This window comes from Syngnathus acus, chromosome 9, assembly GCF_901709675.1.
Source record: "Syngnathus acus chromosome 9, fSynAcu1.2, whole genome shotgun sequence".
NCBI lineage: Eukaryota > Metazoa > Chordata > Actinopteri > Syngnathiformes > Syngnathidae > Syngnathus > Syngnathus acus.
The window spans coordinates 6002796-6027863 of record NC_051094.1 but is presented as its reverse complement, the minus strand read 5'-3'; the positions used below and the strand labels follow the sequence as shown (position 1 = coordinate 6027863).

At 42.5% G+C, this 25068-nt stretch overlaps 3 protein-coding genes and 2 long non-coding RNA genes across 5 annotated transcripts in view; 2 read left to right on the top strand and 3 right to left on the bottom strand.

The window, feature by feature from the left end:
• Positions 1-4675, bottom strand: part of LOC119126964 — a 52329-nt gene extending 47654 nt beyond the window's left edge. Inside the window, exons 1-2 of the long non-coding RNA XR_005098736.1 lie at positions 4507-4675; positions 2867-2914 (exon numbers count right to left, since the gene is read on the bottom strand). This is a non-coding gene — a long non-coding RNA (uncharacterized LOC119126964). The remainder of the gene's footprint in view (positions 1-2866; positions 2915-4506) is intronic.
• Positions 3615-9117, top strand: LOC119126962 (secretory carrier-associated membrane protein 1-like). The gene is made up of 9 exons (XM_037258566.1): positions 3615-3852; positions 5116-5196; positions 5364-5474; positions 5655-5763; positions 6209-6337; positions 6419-6578; positions 6871-6972; positions 7052-7169; positions 7264-9117. Exons 1-9 carry the CDS (start codon positions 3796-3798, stop codon positions 7423-7425), a joined length of 1029 nt encoding a protein of 342 aa, XP_037114461.1. The 5' UTR covers positions 3615-3795; the 3' UTR covers positions 7426-9117.
• LOC119126963 (LHFPL tetraspan subfamily member 2a protein-like) lies at positions 8876-17577 on the bottom strand. The gene is made up of 3 exons (XM_037258567.1): positions 17385-17577; positions 10602-11176; positions 8876-10527 (listed from the first exon to the last, which is right to left on the bottom strand). The coding sequence occupies exons 2-3, from the start codon at positions 10996-10998 to the stop codon at positions 10271-10273; spliced, it is 654 nt and encodes a 217-aa protein (XP_037114462.1). The 5' UTR covers positions 10999-11176; positions 17385-17577; the 3' UTR covers positions 8876-10270.
• Positions 17578-18374: 797 nt separating this feature from the next.
• On the bottom strand, positions 18375-22508 carry LOC119126808. The gene is made up of 2 exons (XR_005098707.1): positions 22144-22508; positions 18375-18775 (listed from the first exon to the last, which is right to left on the bottom strand). It is a non-coding gene; the product is annotated as an uncharacterized LOC119126808 (long non-coding RNA).
• Positions 22080-24697, top strand: LOC119126805 (betaine--homocysteine S-methyltransferase 1-like). Its single transcript, XM_037258230.1, has 8 exons — positions 22080-22221; positions 22508-22640; positions 22776-22888; positions 22995-23186; positions 23263-23410; positions 23512-23694; positions 23919-24147; positions 24260-24697. Exons 1-8 carry the CDS (start codon positions 22210-22212, stop codon positions 24435-24437), a joined length of 1188 nt encoding a protein of 395 aa, XP_037114125.1. The 5' UTR covers positions 22080-22209; the 3' UTR covers positions 24438-24697.
• Positions 24698-25068: the final 371 nt, after the last annotated feature.

Genomic DNA, 25068 nt, shown 5'->3' with positions numbered 1-25068 from the left:
TTTGGTTACAAGAATCTTTTTCCACTGAGTTCTGATGAATATTGCATTTGTGCAATATAAATTATCCTTCCGTTTTTATCCATCTCAGGTGGCGACCATTTTGCCACTTGTTAACAGGAAATGACATCACAGTTGCTCGGGTCTCAGGTGACATACAAAAAGTGAACTCTTAGAACTTTTGAAAATTGTGACTTGACTTCTCCTTTAAGATTAGCACATTTGGTTTTGGTACCGTGTTGGTGCGGGTAAATCAAATGATACCATTATATTCCGTTTTAGCAAAAGGTCATAGGTCACCAAATGGGTTTTTTTTTTTTAATAATTTGTAAACTAAAATTTGTAGAACCATTTTTGCTAAATGTTTTACTTCAATTCATTATAAAAAAAAAAAAAAAAAATTAAAAAAAAGTTAAACAAAAGTGCAAGGTTTCCAGCTGAGTGCACATTTGGTCAATTTTTGGATTAAAAGAAATGCTCTCTAAAATTGATTATCACCAAAGTAATCTTTAGTTTGCATTCAGGTTATCTTGTATCTGGTTTTGACGTAATATAATGACAATAATTATTGAAATATATTTCGGTGATGTGCATTCTTAAATATCGAATGAGTGATTGCACCTCATGACGATAACATTTAAATAGTGCAATGCCATCCCATTCACTCATCAGAATATTGCCAGAATGGCGCCAGATGTTGCGGCATTAATAAGCCATAATAGCAAGTCCTGCTTATCCAACCTTTCAGAACTCTAAAATAACACTCATAGACATTAATGAGATGTAATTATACGCCAGGTTCTAATTCAGGGCAATCTGGGGATAATTGCATCCACGGCTTTTAACACTTGGTCGTCAAGTTGGCGGGTGAATGACTTTCCCTCTGCCTCTCAGTCTGCCCGTGTCCGTCTCTCTGCAGTCGACAGCCGAGAGTGAACTATCGCACCTATCCACTCTGGTCGGCGACCTAATGAACATTTCTAAATGGCCATGACCAGCTGGTTAGGAGACTAATGTAGCAGCTATTAGCCAAAGTGGTTGTTTCCACACACACCCACATATACACACACGTGGAGCGCAGTATTAGAGACTGAGGATGGGAGGACGAGGGCGGACATTTTCCCCATCTTTCCCCCCTAGGTGCACATGTAGAGTACATGCACAAAGACGGGCAGTCACAGCCGCGGCGTGTTTATCTTTCACATTGTGCAGCAAACAAACCATGCGACAGATTCTAAACCATTAGAGTGCTTATTAGGGCCTCAAGGTGTGTGCGCATCTGATTAGGAAAATTCAGTTTTACTCAAGGTCTAAGCACTGTGGTTGCAGACCACTGACCATTGATTATTCATAGAGTCTGTGATTGGGTCCATTAATACGAGATTAGAGGAGGAACTGATGCTCACTTTGCGTGAGTGCGTGTGTGTATATGTGTGCGCGTGCGCGCTCACACAGAAGGTGAATTGTAATGAAAGTGCAAGCCTGTGTTTAGTCCATCACTGGGTTCTGTATAAAATAAGTATTGAGTGAATAAAGCAGACGGAATAGTTAAGAGTCAAAGTTGCAAATACGCTAAATGTATACCGGACATGAGCCTTCAATAAAAGCAAGGAGGTACAAGTGCCTTTTGTTCAAATATGGCCAATAAGATTAAAACAATAAAATTGGGAATATTTTAAGCGCTGTCGTTTACAGCATACCGTAAGATTTCCACCTAATAGCATTTGTTCTCCAATTGAAACTTAATCTGGGTAAATGGTGCTTAAATGTTTAAATCACATTTACAGGCTGTCAACTCATCTGATGCTCTTCACATGGTCACCCTTCGTTTGAATGAAAATAAATTGGAGGCAAATGAGAAAAAAAGATTCTGCCAAGAGAGACAGCGAGGCGGCTACTGACGGCATGGTAGCGCCCCCTAGTGGCTATTACGAGAACCTCGGGTGTCTCGTACAACTGTGGCTGCGCTACTTTCACTGTGGAGTGGGCCAAAATAATTCATACGCTGTGATTTTTACGAGAAACAAGCCATCATGATAGATATTATGAAAATGATCATCCTCATTGGCAGCGGAGATCATCGACACAGCAGATGCTTCCATTGCTAATCATCCTCATGATCATTAGCACCATCACCATTAACGTCCTCATTACTATCACATGGAGGAAGATGGCTGTCGTATTTGACCTACAGGAGGTAAAAATACTGTACAGCGGGAATAATCGATTGACTGTAGTGCAATAGGAGCTACATACGGGCACCTAGCTGCACCGTACCTCTACAAGGCCGGCATTTAAATAATGGTGATATACTAGTACAGGCCGAAACGTCATGTACAAATTGTAGGTAGGTAGTAGTAAGACTTAAAATGTGTGTACCCCAATTAGTACCATGTTCTGACAACTCAAACAATATCGAACTTAATGAGACAGAGATAAAGAATTGTGTTAAATGCAAACAATCAAAAAGTGAATCGCTCCAAAACATATTCAGTACATAAACTGTTGCCATTCATACAACCGAATTATGTTAAAACCCACATACTCGTGGTTTGGCATTCATTGATTTATTTTGGGAACATTCAATTTGTTAGAAACTCATCTGTTTGCAGTGTTGGAGTCAAGGCCGACACAGACACCGCATTGCTGTGGTGCCGCCCGGTGGCATCTTGGTGCCAAGGAAAAAAAAATATTGAAGTGAGTTGAAGCGCTTCATTTAGACAAAAGTAGTCATTTGCCACCATCTTGTGGAATCTGTAGGCAATTACAAACCTCTTAGGAGTGGGAGAGTCACTTACTTTGTATCCAAGGTAAAAATATCCATAGTGAAGAACTTAGAAGAACTTAGTGAATACAAATGTCTACTTACCTAACTCGGAGCCATTCATATACAGCAAAGCTGAAAGTCAGCTTTCCACTGTAATTGAAAGTGTTAGTTAATATCATTGAAAAAACATTTTCTTAAATACACGACACGTGTATGAAAATAACTGCCTAGAAAATTTACATTTATTGACCAAGTTATCGGAAAGTAACAAAACATGTTTGATTGGTTTATTGATAGCCCAGCTACAGTTATTAGTCAAACTTGTCAGGTTAACAACGCACTTCTCTGTGGTGTGTCAAATTTTGAAGACATTAATTTTTGCTTCACTTTCACAAAGAGAAGGGTACACGTCTTGTGCAAGCATAGTTATACTAAATGAAAACCAATGGAAAAAAATGACAACACTAATTTAAAAAAAAAAAAGTAAATGAAATAAAATACGAGTGTTCAAAAAATACTAAGTGAAGTGAATTCAGCTATCTTGAATTGGAATTATGACGAGTCAGAATCATACAGTAGGAACCTCAAACCGGAATTACCTACAGTTCCGACGCATAATTCACATGGCATACAATTGCACAGCTAAATTGTACTGTAATGATAAATAAATCCCTTACATATAGTAACAAAAGCGACCTCGTACACAATACAATAACTGAAATGCCAACTTTGGATGGGAAAACTATAGACCCAGGGCGCTTTTGAAATGAAACACAAATAAACGAGCTTTACTGGGCGTCGTGACGCCACGCTGTCCGTGGTGCTGAATGTATGACGTCACACCCCAACCGTGCGTCTCCTTTCCTTTCCCTGGTTTTGTTTTGTGCTAACGGGGCTAGCAACGAACGGAGGGTCCTACATCAGCGGACGGTGGCGGAGAAGACCGCAGGCGGCAGTGAGGGGAAGCAAAAAGCGAAGGACCGAATACTGCCTGGCAAATAACCGGAAAGAGTTCTCTGAAAGGCTGTAAAATGTCCGACTTTGACAGCAACCCGTTCGCGGACCCGGACTTCAACAATCCGTTTCAGGTAACTAACTACAGTGCACAGTTGCTAGCATGCTAACTGTCAGGCTAACCGCTTCAGTCCCTTGCTACATCGCTAAGTAACACGATCAGCTACGCATTAATCACTTAACTTACTACTTATTTGAAGAAGAGGACTTACTACTCTTGCGTATGAATGAAACCAGTTAAAAGAAATAATTATAACACGGCGTCCCCAGTTAGCTGACTGTAAAGCTAGCTATAGGTTTTCCCTGGTCGGTATATGGCTAAGTAGCACAATCGGCTGCACACAGAAAGCAGTGGACGCATTTAATACAATTCCAGGCCTTCAAATCAATGCAAGACGACGACAATTTATTGTCTCGTAGTTGACAGTCGTGTTTAAACACCGCCAGATTAGCTCACGTCAGTACGAATCTGTTAGCTTGGATGCTATCCCATTTTATGATATTAGACGTAAACTGTGTACTTGCCGACAATGCTGAATGTTCCCGGCTTCGAAGTTGCAACGGAAATGTTTGGGTTGCGGTCGTGCTTCATCTCAGAGGTGTTTGTACTTTGCCATTACCTTTCTGAACTAATAACACCAACTACCGTCACAATACAGTCACAAAATGATCAACTGCAGTTGAGCATTGCTTTTCAGACATCAAGTGAAATTATGCTGCGTTCTTACCTGTTCAACGACGACAACCCTCCCACTCAACTAACTAAAAGAAACGTGATTGAGGCCACAATCTTTTAAGTTCGGGTGACTTGTGATTGGATAGGAAATTGGTTTGTGATTGGCTGGTGAGAGCACAGGAACGGTCTTCCATTTTGGTTGCATTCGGCTTATAGGTAAACTTGTAAACATGTTTAGTCTATCTAGTTCACTCATCATGTTTAAAAAGGTAACAGACCTCCCACAGACTATCACCACTCGTTAACTCAATTTGCAGAGTGCATCCCAATGGTGTAAAAGTAACAGTCTTGTACATTTGTCTTCTAATTACAGTTTAGATTGAATTTAATTGTAATGTTGGTGTCAGATTGTTTATTTATTTATTTGATTGAATAAAAAAAGTGTTTCTTTTAGTTTATTTACAATTTGTACTGTACCACACAAACTACCAGTACAATAATAAAAACATTGTTAATATTTTGTTTGAGTGTCAATCAAAACTTGGAAAACTCTTGAAAATACAGCTCTTGTATTGCTTTCGATTCAATGTGCTGGTGTGTGTCTGCTATGATGGCCAATGATTGAAATCTAAAATTCAATATGTGCTATCCTCTGTTTCAGGATCCCTCGGTGACACAGGTGACCCGTTCTACCCCTCCCGGCGGTCTAGAAGAATACAACCCCTTCACAGATGCCAGAACGGTCAGCTGAACGTCTGATTTCATTTTGCATTGAAACATTATGACTGTTCGTGTTTGTGTGTGACCTTATTTGAAATGTTGCAAGCTTATCTCTCCCAAATTCCTCAGTCCCTGGGGGCTAAATTGATAAAACGGGACTGCGGACTTTAATTACTGCTGGTTTTCCAGGCTGCCCCTGGAAATGCCCCCAAGTCTGCTCCGGCACCGTCGCAGAACACACAACCTGCCATCATGAAGCCCACAGAAGAGCCCCCGGCTTACTCGCAGCAACAAACACAGGTGCGATATTGCTTTTTATCTTCTTTCTCTGCAACAATTTGATTTTTTAAATTTACTTTCTTCCACAAGAAGTCCATGTCTAATCAATTTTGGAGAAGGCAAACCTGTTTTTTAATTCAGAACAACAATACAAGCTCACCTGATTGCAAGTCTCGGTTATTTCCTTGGTGGATGTCGTAGGACCAGGCACGTGCTCAGGCTGATTTGCTGAGAAGGCAGGAGGAGTTGGAGAGGAAAGCGGCCGAGCTAGACCGCAGGGAGAGAGAGCTGCAGTCTCACGGAGGAGCGGGTCAGTAAGTCCGTCCATCCATCAGCGCCCTGTCACTAAAACCTTTTGAGTTTGATTAGATTGTCGGCATTCGAGAAAAACAAGCTTAAGAAGCCAGCTGAGCTCGTGCTCGTTTGCTTGACTCTGCCAATGCTCAATTTTGACCAACACATTTTCTGAATACTGGAAGTGTCACAGAAAGGAATCGAGGTGGACAGCCTTGGAACTGTATTGGTGCAGTCAAAAGTCAAACACCTGTTATGAAAAAGAGAAGAGCAAATTGTGCAAAAAGTACCAAACAGCTGCACATTCAAAAGATGAGAGGAGGTCAAATTAAGTTCACCTGGAAAGTGGCTACTTTTATACTTTTATTTGAGTCATATTGTTGCAAAGTAACAGTACTCTTGTTTAAGTACAATTTTTGACTGCTCACCCCTGACTGTAAGCAATGTCCATGTTTCGGCAGGTCGTAAGAACAACTGGCCTCCTTTGCCTGAGAAGTTCCCAGTGGGTCCGTGTTTCTACCACGACATCGCGGTGGACATTCCCATCGAGTTCCAGAAGACGGTGAAGATCATGTACAACCTCTGGATGTGTAAGCGAATCAGTCTCGAAGAAAGAGCGGCTATATTTCCGCTTGAGCTGATTCTCCATCTTACTGTTGCAATTCCACCAGTCCACGCTGGCACGCTGTTTGTCAACATGTTTGGCTGCTTGGCCTGGTTCTGCGTGGACCCAACCCACGGCGTCGACTTCGGCCTGGCCATGTTGTGGTTTCTGCTCTTTACGCCTTGCTCCTTTGTCTGCTGGTACAGACCGCTGTATGGGGCTTTCAGGTGGGTGAGGTCTCTCTTGTTTTTCTTTCTTGCCTTTGCTCTTGTGACACAATGGGGAAATGCCGTGGAAAAGTATTCAGTCCTATTTATCCTCTGCGTGGAGCTGAGACAAGCTGAGCTATTTATGCCGTGCTGGCGGCCATGTAATTATACATCTTATACTGCCCCCAGGTGGCCAAGGTGGGGCACAGCATAATGACCATTCACCGACCTAATTCTGTGCTTTCATTTTCATGATGAAACTGTCGTTGCTTCAATTCCATCAGCTGAAGCGTCTCCATTTCTACCACAGGAGCGACAGTTCCTTCCGCTTCTTTGTCTTCTTCTTTGTCTACATCTGCCAGTTTGGAGTTCACGTACTACAAACAATCGGCATCACCGGCTGGGGCACATGGTGAGCGAGTTTAATGGCTCTTCAGCGCGTCCTCCACGTTGGGACGCATCTCAGGTCATGGTTGTTGTTTGTTTTGCAGTGGCTGGATCACAGCTCTAATGGGCCTGAACACCAGCATCCCAGTGGGCATCATCATGTTGCTCATAGCGGCACTCTTCACCACACTCTCCGTGGGTTCACTCATCATGTTTAAAAAGGTGACAGACTCCTCCCGCAGACTCAAGAATTCATCAATAAATTGAGCGCCGTCCGTCTCTTGTTATTCAAAACTAATTCCGAGCATCTTTACAGGTACACGCACTGTATCGGACCACCGGTGCCAGCTTCGAGAAGGCTCAGCAGGAGTTCGCCACCGGCGTCATGTCCAACAAGACGGTCCAGACGGCAGCGGCCAACGCTGCGGCTAACGCTGCTTCCAACGCCGCCCGTGGGACCTTCAAGCCTCATCCATAGACACATTTTCTCACATGCACACACACATGCACAAATCTGTCTCTGCTCAATCACCCCCGATTTGCTAATGTCTTCAAAAATTGTCTTCACTCCAAATCTAACCTCATGACTTACCCTGCTGGTGTGCTAGCCGGGCCCCGAATGAGTCACCTCCGCTTCATTTAGTGGGATTTACAAGCCCACACCTAAAAATAACCCCTTGCTCACCTTCTGTTTGACTGAACGTGTCCATAACTCCGCAGCCACGCTGAGTGACGGCATGACGCGTGCAAGTTCAACGAGGTTGCTAATTCATTAGCGTTGTGTCTCTATAGAGATGAGCTGCATGTCCATTGGCTGTTTGATGGACGCCTTGTGAAAGGGACGACTCAAATGGCGTGCGTGTGTGCTTGCGTGCGTGAGACATCATTTGTCTTTGTAGCTTGTCGCGCGTTAAAAAAAAAAAAAAAATCTAAAGCTGCTATCAATCTGGACGTGGCCTACTGCTATTTTTGGGTTCCTTCGAATAAAGGAAACTCGCACTCCACTCAGCAAACAGGCCGACCTAAAAGGGAGGGGAGAGGGGGCATACGAGTCATGTGACCCATCTGGAGAAACAGATGAAATGGTATGAATGTACTTAAACAAAACAGTCAGTGTTAAATAATTGGCATGGATTGAATGATGCACATTAACCCGCAGACAACCTTTGTTGAGCCAAGGTACATACTGATTTTTTTTGGGGGGGGGGGGGGAAACTTTTACAACCTAGCACCGAACAAAGTATACAGTATAATGAAATGATGACGTCCTCTCACAAATTGACTGAAATGAAATCTGGCCCTGTGTAGTTGAACACAAAGCTATTATTAGCTTGGCAGAATGGCAACAATGATGTGCACGAGTTAATTGTAGCTTCTGCCGTCTAGTAAAACCATTCAATTGTTCTTCGTCTCACTGGCATAGATAGAGGAACAAAGATACATTAATTGCAGTCGAAACATAATTTACAGATCGGGTAAATCAAATCAGAGCATTTCTGACCAGTGGTTGGAAAAGTGGCTGTGTTTAAAAGTTGTACAGACTACTGGATTTGTGTTGTACTTTGCCGCCTCTCTCACATGAATTGGGGGGGGGGGGGGGGGCATGCCATAGGGTGAATGACTGAAATGTTATTGTTGCAAATGTTGAACTGGATCTCGTGTTCTAGCTAAAGTGTTGACAGTTGACATTAATAAGCTGAAGCTAACCGCGGTACAGTATTTATTTTGTTTAGAATTTTTTGGGGAACGCGTATTTCTGTTAGTTGTTCTTATTTATGGCATAAATTATGTTCTTTATGGTTTGACATGATCAATTGGACGGTGTGCTCGTGTTCAACGTATGACTGATGAAATAAGACAAATCCCTCAAGTGATATTCTACTGTATGTCCTCAAAAGCTGTGAGAACTCTACCAAATGTCCATTTCATTTTTTTTTTTTATCAGTTTTTGACATGTCACTTCACAAACAATGGAAGTTGTATTGTGCAAGGCGGTCTACACTTGAAGAATGTGAACAAAACAAATGAAAGAAAAAAAAAAAAGTGTTTTAGACCCGTGACCATGTTACTTCACCGAATCAAGTGTGTCAACTAATTTAAGAGGAATACCATACTTGTACATTCTGTAAAGATGATGATTTGATGCCCCCATTAGGAGTCGCGTTAAAAAGAAAAAGAAAAAAAATCAATGCACTCTTGTCTGGCCTTTGTCGCATGTGAAATAGTTTTCAGTTTTGTATATTTATGGTATTAACATGGAATAAAGATTTGAAAGAGACCATCTGTGGATTTAATTATACAAGCTGCACACTGACTGCAATGTAGCAAAGAGGTTTTTTTTTTTGGGTTGTCCCATTACAGAAATCTAAACAATATTTACAAAAATGTATTCCAATACAAACCAGTCATTTTTTTTAAACACACAATCATACTTTAATCTCAATATGTCAATTTCCATCAAGAATACACTCGTGTTGAAAAGCATACAAACGGTATCCCTCCACACTAACATTACCAATTCATTTGCCAAAACAATAATACTTTTGTTAACGTAACAAAAACATCCCATTGACTCACAATGTCCCACTCATCTGCTCACTCTCCGAACAAAATCCCACATTAACATTTCTCATGTTTATAGTTGGAAAGATTACTTGTACAATGATGTAATCCATTTTAGAGGACAGCTATTGTTTACTCTTTAGTGGTCTGTATTTATTGTTCAATCTGTTTATTCTGCAGCCACCACATTAGGTACAACTGCATAATGGGATCCAATTAAAATCCATTAAGATGATAATGCAACCGCTGTAAATACAACCACAATATTAATGTTCACATTAATTACAGTTTCATCTAAAACATTATTAGTACACACACTTCACAGTTTAAATTTGTGTTCACATTTCGTGTGTTGGCAATTGGCAAGCGACCCGAGTGAAAATCCTCAAACATTTGTGGACGTTTCTGTTTATTTCATCATGTTTACCACTAGGGGGCGAAAAATCACTCTTCACGTCTAATATTGTTCAATAGACAGCCTGTTGCTCTGAATTTTGTGAGCTACGTCATATATTTTGGGGGATAAATTGGATGAAAAGTGGTTACCATGGATTGACTGGTTTCTTGAATTGCAATTTCTGTTCGATTGTGCTGATTCAGTGGTATGCACTTTGCCAGCAAATGCGCAAAAGTCTTTTTCTCAACTTAACCAGGGCTTATTAAGGTAGCAAAACAACTATTAAAAAAAAAATAATAATACATCACCTCCAGATCCTAATCTCAACGAGTCCATGCTCCCTTCCGTCGGGACGACTGCCATGTCACAGCACGCAGATGAGACTCTTGCCCTCATCTATCTCCTCCTGTACCTTGTCGCTGGAGGTGGCGATCTCAGCCTGCGCCGACAAAACGGCGCACAGAAAAGTCGCCAGGGTTCCCCCGATGGCCGCGTAAAAGGCCCAGCCGAGGGAGCACAGAGCCGGCCTGAAGGGGGAAGCCTCGTCGCCGCAGTAGCTAATGACCTTCTCGGAGCCCCAGCCGGCGGGGTAGAGCATGAGGCCCACCAGGAGCAAGAGTCCTGGAGGGAGGACACAGGGGGAGGGAGGTCAGTCGAGTGTGGGGGCAGAAGATCTTGCTCCATTCCTCACCTACCTGCAATGGCCTGCATCAGACCGCAGATGTTGAAGATGCTTTTCCCAAGGATGCTTTGGAAGCACATACTGAAGATGGACACGCAGGCTACCACCGTGAGCACCAATATCCCCGCGGCCAGAAACAACATGGCCGCCTGCCAGAAGCCACTGGCCACCTCGGCGAAGGAGCCAGCGTACGGCCCGCAGCTCACCCCTCCTCCCCGGGTGTCGAGGCGCAGGCAGCGGGCGTAGAGGCCCAGAGAGGGCCGATACTCGCTGGAGTTCACGTGGGAATCGGAGCGAGGGAATCCCAACAGCCAATCGGGGCTCATGAAAGCGATGAGCTCGGCGAAGGCCGTGACGATACTGAGCAGCGTCCAGAGCATGGAGCGACACGTTACAATCACATGGCACATGGTTGCGCTCTTGGAATCAAACTTGGTGAGCTCTTGTACAGTTCCTGACTGTGATGTTCTTTTCCTGGAAATGTATATGTTGTATTTGTATTGTCCTCAAAGCAGAGATCAACTTGCGAGCAGCCTATAATGAACCAAAGCAGCTTCCCTCCTCCATGGCGCTTTCGGGAACTCACACCTACAAAAAGAGCACAGAGGTTAAGTCGAGTGGGAGTCACAGATGTAAACAAGCGCATTCCGGGACCTCTGTGATTCATCCGTCTTTTCTTGTGTTTGAAACCGGCGACATTTACATACGAGACTCTGAATGGGGCGCGATATTCCCACAAACTTGGCTCCCCGGGCCAGCTGCGAGCAGCACTTCCAGATGTCCGCTGACTTGATGAATCACGTTCGCGCGTAAACCGGCACCATCCTGCCGTTGTATTACTCACACACTTTCGTTGACTTGATATCATCAATCGCCGGAGTTGGGCGGTTTCGCCCCCCCCCGGCATTCCACATGGCGTGACATCAGTCACAAGCGGCAAGTCGACACAGGACATCAAGGTTAACGGCAATTCAGAATTTGATTTGCAATTGGGCGAGATTTTATTGGGAACATTTCATGATCTTATCTCTATAAACAAATAAAATAAAAAAAGCCCTTTGTTGTTCACAAGTAGCTGTGAACAATTAATCAAATTCAAATCAACGTAGTCAAATGATTTTGAAATGGATTTTATTTTGGATTTTATTTGGTCGGCTTTATTTATACTGTGTATACACGCACACATATATATGCATGTGTGTGTGTGTTTCGATAGGCAGTCCACAGACTTCCATTTTGTTGGTTTTATTGCTGTAATCTGACAAGCTGACTTTCGTGTAGGTTGGTTGGATGCCACTATTGATGTTCTGCATTTTTCTGATATTATCACAGACGCATCAAGGAAAAGCATAGCTGACATTTCAAAGCCACAACATGAAGAATCTTCTCACGTTTATCTGAGCCTGACCGTAACATAAGAAAACTGCGGGCATGACAACATCTCTGGAGCAAGTATGACAAACAAAAGTTTAGTATTTGTTTTTTTTGTATGCACATTTTGCATCGTGATTATCTAAGGTTGTCAGGGTTGTGCAGATGTTTGAAGCCATTCCATCTTCTATTCTGGTTCTAACAAGCCTTGGCGGACTTTGTCATAGTGTGTGGTTCAACACAGTAGCAATCAACTCAATACTTGATGACAACACGGAGGCCGGCCGGGCAGTCGGGCCGGTGCGTCCCGCCTAAACAGCAGGGTTTGCCTTCACGCAGATTACCGCTAACGCAAACAGCGTTTAAACACTCATGCGCACCAAAGCCGACTTGTTTACTTTTGTTTGTTTTGACCTTTGTTTTAGCCACCCTAGTGGATGAAGCCACAAATGTTTCCGAGGTGCTTATAAATATCGTACTGAAAGACTACCGTGACCGCAAATGAGCAGCTTTGCCACTTTGGACAGCTGGATGAAACTTAAACACACCTTTAAGTAGCAGTTAGACATTCCTATCATCATCATTCCAGCACATCTCTAGAGTTGCATTGTCTTTTTGCTGAGTGTGCGAACGCGCCGTCTTTCCCCCGACGCAGGCCGATAAAAACACTTGATACCTTTCGAGATGGATTGCGGGACGTTCTCACACTCCCGCAGAGACGCAAGTCTCGACTCGAACGTACAAGATCACACGCGTGCTCCGAGGCCTCCGACGCCCTCACGGCAGGCGGCAGTCAGCGGTCCAACATGAACATTGCTTTGAGAAACAAACCTGCTCTGGTGGACTCTACAACAACAGGATCGTATTTTCCCATAGTTCTGTATAATGCTGACAACAGTCCATAGATAGGTATAGCATCGGTGTAGCTAAAAACCTTTACACAACAGATATTCAAAGAGAAACAGTGGAGCATGTATTCTTTATCCTCCGCAAAGAGCGACTAATATCACTGCAGATTAGCAATGTTTCAGGATACGGGTGTTTTGCGTTGGGACTTAAACTAGCACCTTTTTGTCTAGAGCTACTTTTGGGTGAACCTCAAGAAGACCAGTAGCTGACTTTTGCACTAATGAGATCCAATACAAAGAAGCTGCGTCACTAATTGCTGCAAATTGTTGTCGCACTTTTTATTGCTCTTACTAATGTAAGGTAATGTTTATTGTTTGCAGCGGTGAACTCATAACGGGGTATGTTTGAATATTGTGCTGAGCTCATTGAAAATGGAGCGGTGGATTAGAAACAGCTGTCCGAGTGAAGCATTCTGATTTTACGCCACTGCAAACTACCATTGTTTGAGTCAAGTGTCTGGGCCAATTAAAATTGAGTATTGTCATTTTTGGAAAGGCAGCCTTTTTGAGATAACTCTTGTCCTGGGTCTCCTTAAATTGTGCAGGTGTGCAGGTGTTACTTTTAATATTTAATCTTTAAGAACTGAATAAATTTTAATGCACAAGACATTTTAATTATTTAACAATAGTTTTCCTGCCAAATCTGCTCAGAATTCAATCGTATCAATTAAACCTGTTTGCGTTCAGAAATCCTTAGATGTGTGCTCAACAACCAATCTGCTCAGCCATGGACGCCAAGATTTGAAATGAATTCAAATTAATAAATAATAAAAATAATTAGAAATAGAAAATAATAACCTAACCCTAAAATTAATTCAAATTAATAAATAATAAAAAATAATACCCTAACCCTGATGGGAAAAAAATGGAGAATTACACTGCTTCCGCTAACCTTGTAAAAATGATTTTAGTGATGGTGAAATACCAAAATGTTTGTCCACTTTTAGAAAAGAGGTGTGCTCAAAGCAAAGCTGGTCACTACGTCGCCACCCGTCCTCCATCTGTGCCCAATAGCCACAAACCAAAACCACATCAGAGGCTGCGTCACCCACCATCTTACATCACTGACACACAGCTACTCAAACAAGACACCAGGAGCCGTTTCCTCTTTGTTTTTAAAAAATGTGTAATTTGAAACACCGTGCGGTTTGTTGCACAACAGGCAATTTACTTCCAGAAAATAGTTGTTAAATGGACACTACCCTGCCAAATTCATCATGGTCGTAGCCAGTTAGGAGGTCAGACTGACCTTAAAATTTTGAGCGCTAGGGTAAGGGGCAAAATTCTTGAAATTGAGCACTGAAAAGCTTCAAGGCGAAAAAGTGTTCCTCCAAGTTTTCTTACGTTTGAATCCATTTTAATTGAATCATTTCACTCGACTTCTCTGTCCGTTGAAGCTGCCTTGGATTGGTTTTGGTGTTATAACGAGCAATTAACTTTTTGTGGTGACATTAGAAAAGTCTAGAGACTTTGAAACGCTGCAGAGCAAGAGATTTAGGTTTTTATAACGAGATCTCTTGAAAAAAAAACATTCTTTCCATCAAGAACAGCATTTCATGTTATTTGTTCTGCTTTTCTTCAAATCAGAAGAGACATCCCTACTAATCTCTCCAAATGTTTGCAGTCTTTTCCTTATCGTTGATATACGAGAGAGGTCAGCCGAATCAAACAACAATACAATGTGAGCTCTGTTTGTGAATCGGTTTCCTATTAGTTGTAAGAGCAACGACTACATTCTTTGGGCCCGAATGAGACGACGTGTTTTGGCACGGCGGGGCAGCAGACAAGCTGCAACAGTAGGAGGAAAAGGACACCTATGCCCTGCAGTGATAACTCAATAAGGAACAGTCATCACAGATCATCTTTACAAAATCAACCAAAGCACAAGCAAGGGAAAGTAAACTCTCTTCTGATATAAAACATTACTAACCGTACATGTGGACCAAATGGCAGGTTTCAAATGCCACTGAGCAACCTAAACAATCTCAAATGTTGACTTCATTAGTGTATCGAAAGGTACTCAGATCACTTTTGGTTGGTTGTGGAAGAGTATCAACATATCAAAGTAGTTACCAAACTTAAACCACTGGATTTGAACACAAATGGTGCAGCAACACATGTAAACCAAAAATGTAACAATACTCATGGCTGCAGATTAGTCGCAAAAAAGTGTTGCTCAGGGCTCAGGTAACAACCAATCACGAACGTCACATGGTCAAACTCAGGTGAGCCGTGATTGGTCATAATCACAGCCCTGAGTGACAGATGTCATTTTCAGTGAGATGGATAAAAACAAGTGGACTTTGCATCTTAATTCATATTCCATAAACACAATCATATAATAATAATACATCTGAATAATGTTTTGACTAGGGGGGCGCATGGAACATATTGTAAAGAAGACAATAGGTGGTTTATGATGTCTAGCCTTTTGAGGTTGACTTGCATTATCATTCAAGACATTTAAGGCAAGCATGACAAATGTCACATGTTAACACTGCCATACAGAGAACTGACATATTCACTGCTTGTCTACAAACAAACTCTCTGAGGCGCTTGCCTATCAGTTAAGTGTGAAATTGCACAACCAAGTAAAACAATTTGTGCTAGCCACAGTATGCCATAAAATGTGCCTTGAAGCAAGCCGCTCAGATTTTGGCTAGACTGAGTTCAGAATAACACCGTTGCACTTTTCCACTCATGACTAGCTAAATTATGTGGTTAAACTTTTGCAGTGTTTGATAACAGCGATTCTTTCAGGGTGTATCGTAAATCTGTTGGAAAAAAATCTCACAGCACACCACCAAAGACATTAAAATTGAGATCTCACCTCAATTTACTCTTAGTGTGTACATCCGATGACTGAATGGCAACAGATGGACGTAGACATTAACCAAACCATCTGCTTGAAGAGCATTTAATCGTCCTGCCTGTTCTCAGACCAATTCTCATATTGGTCGGGAATTTCTGTGTCAGTGTGTAAGGTCATTTGAAAAGACATTCCCACATATCATTAGCATGCACATGAGGGTGTGTGAATTAAAGCGAGGCTCCTGATCTGGTGCCACGCTCAACCCAACAAAGGCCGCTCTGAGACACAGTCTTAGACACACCACCGCGGGCCCAGAATGCTCTCCTTCATCCTCAAAGATGAGGCGCCGCAACCTTTAACCTTTTCACCGGGTGCAGCGGGCCGGCCCCCTCGATACTAGCGGCGACTTGGCAGTGCCCCCCCCCTCACACTTTGTCACAAACAAAGCCCACTCAGTGACCCTCACATTTCTCAAACACAAAGGCAGGAATGACCCAGCCTGGTCTTTCTAAAAAAAAGTAGAAAATACTTTTGATTCACACACTTCCAAAACTAACTACAAACACAACTAACTACCTAACACAAAACCTTAATTAAGCTTGTGAGAGTGAGAGGGGATTTCCTAATGTAGTCATTTGGAAATAGTAGCTTGCACTTGAACTAAGCAAGAACAAACACAAAGCGCTTTCCTGGTTTTGTTTTGTTTTGGGATGTAGTAGTGCTTTCCTTTGCAACAAGGACGGCTCCATGGGTGACGCTGGTAAGCGGCCCTCAAGGACATGGAACTGGTAGAAAAGGAAAAGGAGCTGTAGCTGGTGTGCCATGCACAAATGTGTGAAGGAAAATCAAATAAAAACAGGCTTAAGGAGCTTTGAAGGGCAACAAGCAAACCTTCAATTTGAGTTGAAAAGTGGAACCTACGCAAGTCTAAAGCACTTGAGGGAATCCAGCTTGGAATTTAACCAACATTTTCATTTGCCTTTGGACGTCAAATTTATTTATATCGCTCTTAAGACATAGAATTAGCTAAATTTTGTTTGACGATAAGTTCATCAGCTCTTTTAGACAATTAATTGATTGTGCAGTCTAAAAAAAATTAGGGCGCCATTTTTGTAAACAGCAAACCACTTTGATTGGCATGATTCAAGTCGGGTGTAACCACTCCCACGACGGCGCAGCTCGCCTATTTAGCTATAATTTTGATTTAACTTTTACATGTCATACATTTGAATTGAGTTGCTATCGTCCTACATTAAAAAAAAAAGTGTTTTTCAAAGTACATAATTTACAGTGGCTTTTTGAGAATATTAAATATGCTTTTTATACGATTTTTAATAAACACCTTGGCCTACTACTCTACTGTAATGTTAGTCATTTTGGTTTGAGAACCACTGCCAGAGTAAAAAAAAAACAAAAAAAAAAAGACCTCATGCACATGCTCACGCAACATACACGTCATGAATAATACAATCACTTTTTTCCATTCATGATACCTGCCATCTTGCACAATAGAAAATACCACAATGATTTGATGGCAGCAGATAAGTTGCAACTTTTTCCACTTCTATTTAGAGCCTACCTTTGAGATACAGTACAGTTGGAAGAGGGCTTGTCAATACAATAAAAGTCGTTCCACCTTTGAGCTTTTCCCTAACTAAATCTAAACAAACGCTACTTGAACAGAGATACAAACATGCTTCCATACCTGTTGAATTGAAGGCAAAAGCACACGAGAAGCTGGGGCCAGAGCCCTTCTCCACGGAAGCGTTGCAAAAAGTTTAAAAGAAAAACGTGCACAATAAAGGAGACGTTGTGTTGTTTTGGCTAGGAGAAACGTCTCCCGGTGGGAGTCAAGCTTCATTCACTCAAGTCTCTCTTCTCTTCTTTGGGAAGTGCCTCGCCTCCTCCTTTTCCTCCTTCCTCCTCCTCCTTCTGTGTGATGACGTCAGCCCCCTCCCTCAAGTCAAAAACAATGATTACATTTTGTTTCTGTATTTCCATAATATTTAATATTTCCGCTTTATTGTTTTATATATTTGTAATGAGGTCAAACTACATTTTTAAGTGCTTTATAAATAAAGTCGGCACTTATGAATGCTCAAAATAAGGCATTTAACTTTTGTTTTTTTTTTCTCAAAAAGGGGGATCGAAAAGATACAAATATATTGGTTTTCGCATGTCATCACACAGAACGTGCACTTTTACATGCGCACTCTTACTGATAGAATGCACAAAAACACATACTTTAAAATGAGCTTCTGCATATTTACGTTCCACTTCATCACCACAAGCCACACACAAAATACGTGGACATCCACCCTTTATGTAATTTGGTCATCTTTTAAGGTTTCCTCTTTATCCAACAACACATATTTTGCTTCCTGAGAACTCTGTGTGAGGTGTGCGAGTGTGTGGACATGAGTGAAGAAGACTCAGTGGGAAACATAACTTTGATGGTAAAATAAAAATAAAAAAAATAGAGGGAGGAAGTTCCGCTGCGCCATGATGCCATTTGCGGTGGATGGTGCTGAGAGATAAACATGTGTTTATCGACTTGGCCTTCAATTATACGTACATAAATTATGTTAGAGTTTCTTGAGAAGCTGTACATTGGGGAAAGAGAGAGAGAGAGACAGAGAGAGAGACTGCGAGATGACATTAGAAACAATGAACTTGTCACTCATACTGTATGTCATGAAAGCATATAGCAAAGAATCTGAGCATTCTTTTATTGTGAATCTGCTCAATAAAAATAGTGAAATACAGCATTGTGACAGCCTTGCAAATAAAATATCTCAACTGTATTCCACACACAGACACAGTAGACATGTCCTTACTGTATATGGTCATCGAACACTAAGCACAAAGTTGGACCACACACACATATTTCTACCATTCGCTTACAAAGTTTTTATTTATGTAAGCAGCGTCTTCCATTAATGTCAACATAGCATTCACAAAAGATTGCGGCATCAACGGCGTGACTCATCCTGTGCGAAGCGCAACTTGTATCCACTGCTCGGCGTGCCAAGATAAATAAACGCGGACACGCAGGTCACTTCTTGACTTGTGCTGGGAAGAGATTCCTGGCGGTTGCTAGGAGACGGAGACAAATACTCCTAACACAACCTACGTCAGGAAAATAAGTCCAGGATATAATTTTTCAGAGATATTAGATGATTTAAAAAAAAACGACGACTTCTACTTTGTTGAGAACATTTTTAATACAGCCCTTTTCCCCAAATTGTCTCATTTCTACGGCATCCGCATCGCCGGAGAAGCTACAGTATGTACGTATTGACAATTGTTCTAGGGCGCCCTCCTGTGGCTAACTATACGTACATCTGAGTTGGTGTACGTTGGTCCCCTCCGGTTCGGTTGGATGTCGAAAGTATTTAGCCCACTAAATAAATAAATAAATAAATAAATAAATACATACATACATACATACATACATACATAATACATACATACATAATACATACATACACACATACACACATACACACACACACACATACATACATACATACATACACACATACACACACACACACACACACACACACATACACACACATACACACACACATACATACATACTACATTTTGACAAGAATGATTTGTTTGTTTGCTTGCCTGACTACTGCATGTGTTTTGCGGATATCGTATGACAAGCCAAAAGTCTGAAAGTTATCATTGGGGAGTCAAAATTTAACCACAGCTTTATCAGCTTGTTAAATGTGTTTCCATCCAGTCTTTAACTCTTGTGATTGCATACATCCACGTTACATGGCTCAAACAACTTTTCTTTTTTTTTTTGCTTGTTTTTTTTAACCCAACTTGAACCCAGACTCGTACCACTTTAATGTCGTGGTCACCCGGTCACCAACCCACCCGCCCAAAATCTTGTTTCAACTTGACTCTTTTGCCCCTTTCTAACTGCTTTGGCTTCGTCCCTTTCTAGTCACAGCCAGTGACAACTCGAAAATGTCATTCAGTACTGCTCAGCTTAATACAGCCAAAAATTTAACAAAAATAAAGCCATAGAATAATTTTGAAGATGTATTCTTTTGATTCTCAATGAATCAATACTGATTTTTTGTTGGTGTAAAAGAAATGCAGCAAGATTTTTTTTCCCCAAAATTGTACCTGCTCATAGTGATTCGATATTTTCAAATTCCTTAGTTTTGAGATGCATTGTAGTCCAGTCAAGTCATTTATGTATGTGATGCATTTAAACCCTACTGACGAAATTCGCCTTTTTTTCTGCACTTTGACCATGTTGATAAACTTCAGGGAGGAGGTATACTGCTAATCTCTCTCAAACTGGATGGACCCAGAACTGACAGCTTTCTGCTGAAGGTCAATAAACCATATCTGGTGTGTGTATGTGCGTATGTTTACACTTGCATCTAAGGACAGGAAGGTGTAACCAGTTAACTGAAAAATAAATAATGATCTACAGCAAGAGTGTTAAAGTGTCGCCAAACCTTTCAAGTCCATTTATGGACAAGTGTCAGAAAGCGTTGCCTTGCTTGCCTCTGCTGTGACTTTACTCGGCCAAGCACCTTTGGCCTAATTGCAAAATATAGATGAAGCTTTACTATTTGGAGCTATTGCAGGAAAACACAGAGCTGTAGTTGCAGTTCATTAACTTTATTTCATTTAAAAGATGAATTACGGACGCTTTGAAAGCTCTCCGTGAATGTCCTTGTGGGTGTCAACACTTTTTAATGACTATCAATTGGCATGATGGCAATAAGACACTGGGATGGACACAAAATCCTCCCATCATACCTCACAGGTATAAAACGCGGAGAAGAATTGCACTCCTGTAGGACTTGGGTTTGCTATTCTTGCAACTGGACAAAGAAATGGCACCTGTCAAGAAGGTCAGGATTTGTTTTGATTGTTTTGCTTTTTTCTACCCATCTAGTCTGGAAGTGCACAACACTAGGAGGGGTGCCTAATATTTCGATCTTCTCTCTGGCAGCTAAATATGGTTGAGCTCTAAACCCAAATTAAATTCTGATACTTTTTAAGAGCGACGGTAAACTTAAAGTACGATCCAGCATTTGTGTCTTGTTCGATTGTTCGGCCGCACTATTGCAAAAGCTCTCGGCATAAGAGAGCCTCTTTTATCATTGCACCTTTGGACCAAGTGCCTCAGCCTTTTTTCTGTCCTGAAAGCACTTGTAAACATCGTCTGCATCGACGTGCGGTATTTGTTCAGCCTTGTTTACAAAACTGCATGAGGTGCAGAATTTCCTTGCTAAAACATACAAAATTCCTCATGAAGCTATTAGAAGCCACGAGTCCATCCATTTTCTATATTCTAGGTCTGGAGGGGTTGGACAAGAGACTGGGTGCACCCTGGACTGGTTGCCAGCCAAAAAACTGGCATCTCAATGATATCCTTTGTGGATCATCCAGCGTCTGAACTTGGGCAAGGTAGTGATTGGCGATGGGAGCTTTGTGATGGCCCTTGAGAAGCAGAGCTACATCAAGGCTGGACCCAAAGCCGCCGTGACTCATCCAGAGGCCTGCTCGACTTCCCCTTCAGTACAATCACAACTCCAAATCACCCGCTCGCAATGCACCTCCGGTGATTCTCAGCTGCCGCTTTAAGCGATGGGTCAGAGCCAGGTAGAGCATCCTTGGGAACTGGATGTTGTCCTTTTGAGAAAGCCTTAAGCTACCCCAGATGACTGATTGTCACACTGAGCTCATGCAGCACAAAGCGGCCACTAGCAAAGAGGAAATGAAGCGTTTGATGGCACTGCGAGACAAAGAGGCCAAATCATAACAATGAAATGAAACTAACAGCGATGGAGGCGGAGCTTGTAGAAAAGCGCGTGAAACAATGATACATGCTGCAATGCACTGTAAGCATAAGAAGAATCAAATCAAAGCTGAGAATTTCAAACTGGAATTTGATTCTAATCTAAAATTGTGTACCGCAGACTTGACTCATTAAAATATTTTGCTGCAATATTGTTTGTTCGATAGCTTTTTGGGGTTTTTTCCACTGAAAAAATCATTTTGGATCACAGTCAAGGTCAGTTCATGCAGTCGTATAACATTACATAACGCATTTAAGTCTATCTAAACACTCCGGGTTTAATGATTCCCCCCCCGAGTTTAATGTTCTACATGAATGTCCTTCGTATTGCCTATTAGCATTGAATACCTTTATCAATCGTGAGAGAGATTTCTTAGCATAGTTTCGTGTCTCTTTTCTGTCTAGTCGGCAACACTCACACTTGAACCGAGAAACACAAACAAAATCAGAAGTAGAATTCATCCGGACTAAACTAGCAAATGTGCGCCGACAACACAACACTCATTCATCTGGAAAGGTGAGGGGGGTGGACAGTTGTGTAACTTGTGTTTGCCAATCAGAGAGTCTCTGGCTTAGACCGCTCCCCCTGCTTGCAATGGATTTAAAGAAGTGCTCTGACCTTTTTTAATGTCTGTTTCAACCTGTCAAAGTCTGAGCAGTCAGGGGTCCACGCAGCTCCGGGAATATGGCACCAAAGGTAAGCAGTGGAATTGCATGGAGCAGTTTTGCACTGCAGTTGAGGTCAAAAGCTGCTTTTGCTGATTCAGGCCTCCACAAAGAAACTTTAGATGAATATGGCTGGAGTCTGGCTCTAGTGCACAGGAATGCATCAGAAATCATTCCAAGTATCACTTTTGCGGTCAAATGCTGCTTGCAATGCAAAACTTTGACCTTTGTGGCTCAAATTCAGCCTCATTGGGTCTGTGTGTGGATGTTTATTACCATTCCTAAATTGACATCCATCCTTTGTTTCCTTCTCTCAGGGAATCTTGGAGCGTCTCAACGCCGGGGAGGTGGTGATTGGCGATGGCGGCTTTGTGTTTGCCCTGGAAAAGAGAGGCTACGTGAAGGCGGGTCCTTGGACCCCTGAGGCTGCCGCCGAGGACCCCGAAGCAGGTGAAGACCAGGAATCAAATGACTTTAAAAATAATGGAATCAATACAGCTCCTTTTTTTGCGTGTGTACTTTAGTTTGAGTGATTGTGTTACTTTTGGTGAACTGCTTGTAATGCAATCGTGTTTGCTGTTCCAGTGCGCCAGCTGCACAGGGAGTTCTTGAGGGCAGGGTCCAATGTCATGCAGACCTTCACTTTCTACGCCAGTGATGACAAGCTGGAGAACAGGGGCAATAAGCAGACCTACACCGTATGTTCAATAAAGCCAATGTGGCACGTTCACTCCTGTAACTGCATCGGGAGTAACTCGATTTTTTAACATGCCATCGTTTAACCAAGTCGGTTTCATCGCAAAGGGCGCCCAAATCAACGAGGCCGCCTGCGATCTGGCCCGTGAGGTGGCCAACGAGGGCGACGCCTTGGTGGCGGGAGGTGTGTCCCAGACGCCGTCTTACCTGAGCTGTAAGAGCGAGGCAGACGTGAAGGCCATTTTCAAGAGGCAACTGGACGTTTTCATTAAGAAAAACGTGGACTTCCTGATTGCTGAGGTAGATGCCAATCCTCGGTTCTGCGTGCGGATAGTCCGTTTTCATTGTCTCACAGTGACGTTTGCCCATCCTGCAGTACTTTGAGCACGTTGAGGAGGCCGTGTGGGCGGTGGAGGTGCTGAAGGGGACGGGGAAGCCCGTGGCCGCTTCTCTGTGCATCGGGCCGGAAGGCGACATGCACGGCGTCTCACCTGGAGAGTGTGCTGTCAGGCTGGTCAAAGCTGGTTGGTTGCACACCAAACACAACTGATTACTGTATAGTAGCGCTTTTGTGGTGACTACAAGTCACAGCTACAAGTTGCAAATTTTGTGTCTTCTTGCACAGGTGCCCAGATTGTGGGTGTCAACTGCCACTTTGACCCACTGACCAGTGTGGAGGCTGTCAAGATGATGAAGGCGGCTGTGGAGAAAGCCGGCCTGAAGGCTCACTACATGGTGCAGCCTCTGGCCTACCACACCCCCGACTGCAACTGCCAGGGATTCATTGACTTGCCAGAATTCCCCTTTGGTAATAACATCCTGTCCATACACACACACATACACTCAAACCATTTTTAATGTAATACGTAATATAAAAAGGAAGTTATTAAATATTAGGGTCAAATAATGACATTTTTATTGCTCATCAATTAAAAAAATCAATTATGACTCATACAGAATGTAAGGGCTGCAACGGCAGAAAAAAAAAAGTACTCCAATAGGAACTTTACAACTTGTGAAATCCTTGTCTAGGTCTGGAGCCTAGGATCCTCACTCGATGGGACATGCACAAATACGCCAGGGAGGCCTACAACGCCGGCATTCGCTTCATCGGCGGCTGCTGCGGGTTTGAGCCGTACCACATCAGGGCCGTGGCAGAAGAGCTGGCGGCCGAGAGGAAAATCGTGCCCGCTGGATCGGAGAAACACGGCATGTGGGGTGCCGGTCTGGAAATGCACACCAAACCCTGGGTCAGAGCCAGGTAATCCATAATCATACATGTTTGCACTTCACACCAGCAAAATGTTACCAACATACTCTACAACATACTATGTGCTGCAGCTCATGTTATTCCAATGTTTTGTATGACTTAGAGCTCGTCGTGATTACTGGGAGAACCTGAAGCCGGCCTCTGGCCGTCCACTGTGTTCCTCCATGTCCAAGCCGGACAGCTGGGGTGTCACCAAAGGCCACGCTGCGCTCATGCAGCAGAAAGAAGCCACCACTAAGCAACAGCTCAAGGAGCTGTTTGACCGATCAAAGAGCCACTGATTGTACTATTGACGGCCTCAGACCTGACAGCAGAGATTCACAGTCGTTGACTAAACGTGTGCAAATGTCAGCGTTTTCATCCTGTTGACTACTCTGGGGGGCAGAGCCTCGCTTGAAACTGCCATTGTTGTGTGCATCTGCTGAAGGGTTCATGTGAAGCCACAGTGGCAGCTCAAGTTTGGAGCTGGCCCCTTTATGATCAGTGCCTTTGATTTACCACGCAGAACCACTTTGTAAAATAAAGATACAATGTGAATCAGTGTCTTGACTGTTGCTTTGTGGGCATAAAGAAAATACGTATATACCGTACACGCTGCCGTTGCAACCAAGCACTTTACATATAACCTAAAACAATGATGCAACTACAAATATATATTGCTATATATTGAAAAGAACAAAGAAATGTTTACAAATCGAATCATATTGATTAGATTTATAAATAGGTAGATCAAGAGTCATCATGGAGAATCACCATTGAACATGACAAGATTTTGGAGACTTTTAGATTGCAGTAAAAGTAGTCCTCGGTGTATGATGACATTTTGGTTTTACAGCAGCTCCTGACTTTGTAATTTAAAGTTCAGCATTTCCCAACTTTTATTGACCCATTTACATGAGAATTACACGCCGC

What these genes read in the sequence shown, in the direction of transcription:
- LOC119126962 (XM_037258566.1), top strand. Translation starts at nt 3,796, where the DNA reads ATGTCCGACTTTGACAGCAACCCGTTCGCGGACCCGGACTTCAACAAT. An exon ending in GCAGTCTCACGGAGGAGCGG is followed by an intron (nt 5,764 to 6,208) that starts GTCAGTAAGTCC and finishes ATGTTTCGGCAG; the next exon opens with GTCGTAAGAACAACTGGCCT. An exon ending in ATCACCGGCTGGGGCACATG is followed by an intron (nt 6,973 to 7,051) that starts GTGAGCGAGTTT and finishes TTTGTTTTGCAG; the next exon opens with TGGCTGGATCACAGCTCTAA.
- LOC119126963 (XM_037258567.1), bottom strand. Translation starts at nt 10,998, where the DNA reads ATGTGCCATGTGATTGTAACGTGTCGCTCCATGCTCTGGACGCTGCTC. An exon ending in TCTGATGCAGGCCATTGCAG is followed by an intron (nt 10,528 to 10,601) that starts GTAGGTGAGGAA and finishes TCCTCCCTCCAG; the next exon opens with GACTCTTGCTCCTGGTGGGC.
- LOC119126805 (XM_037258230.1), top strand. An exon ending in GCAATAAGCAGACCTACACC is followed by an intron (nt 22,889 to 22,994) that starts GTATGTTCAATA and finishes TTCATCGCAAAG; the next exon opens with GGCGCCCAAATCAACGAGGC. An exon ending in AAACCCTGGGTCAGAGCCAG is followed by an intron (nt 24,148 to 24,259) that starts GTAATCCATAAT and finishes TGTATGACTTAG; the next exon opens with AGCTCGTCGTGATTACTGGG.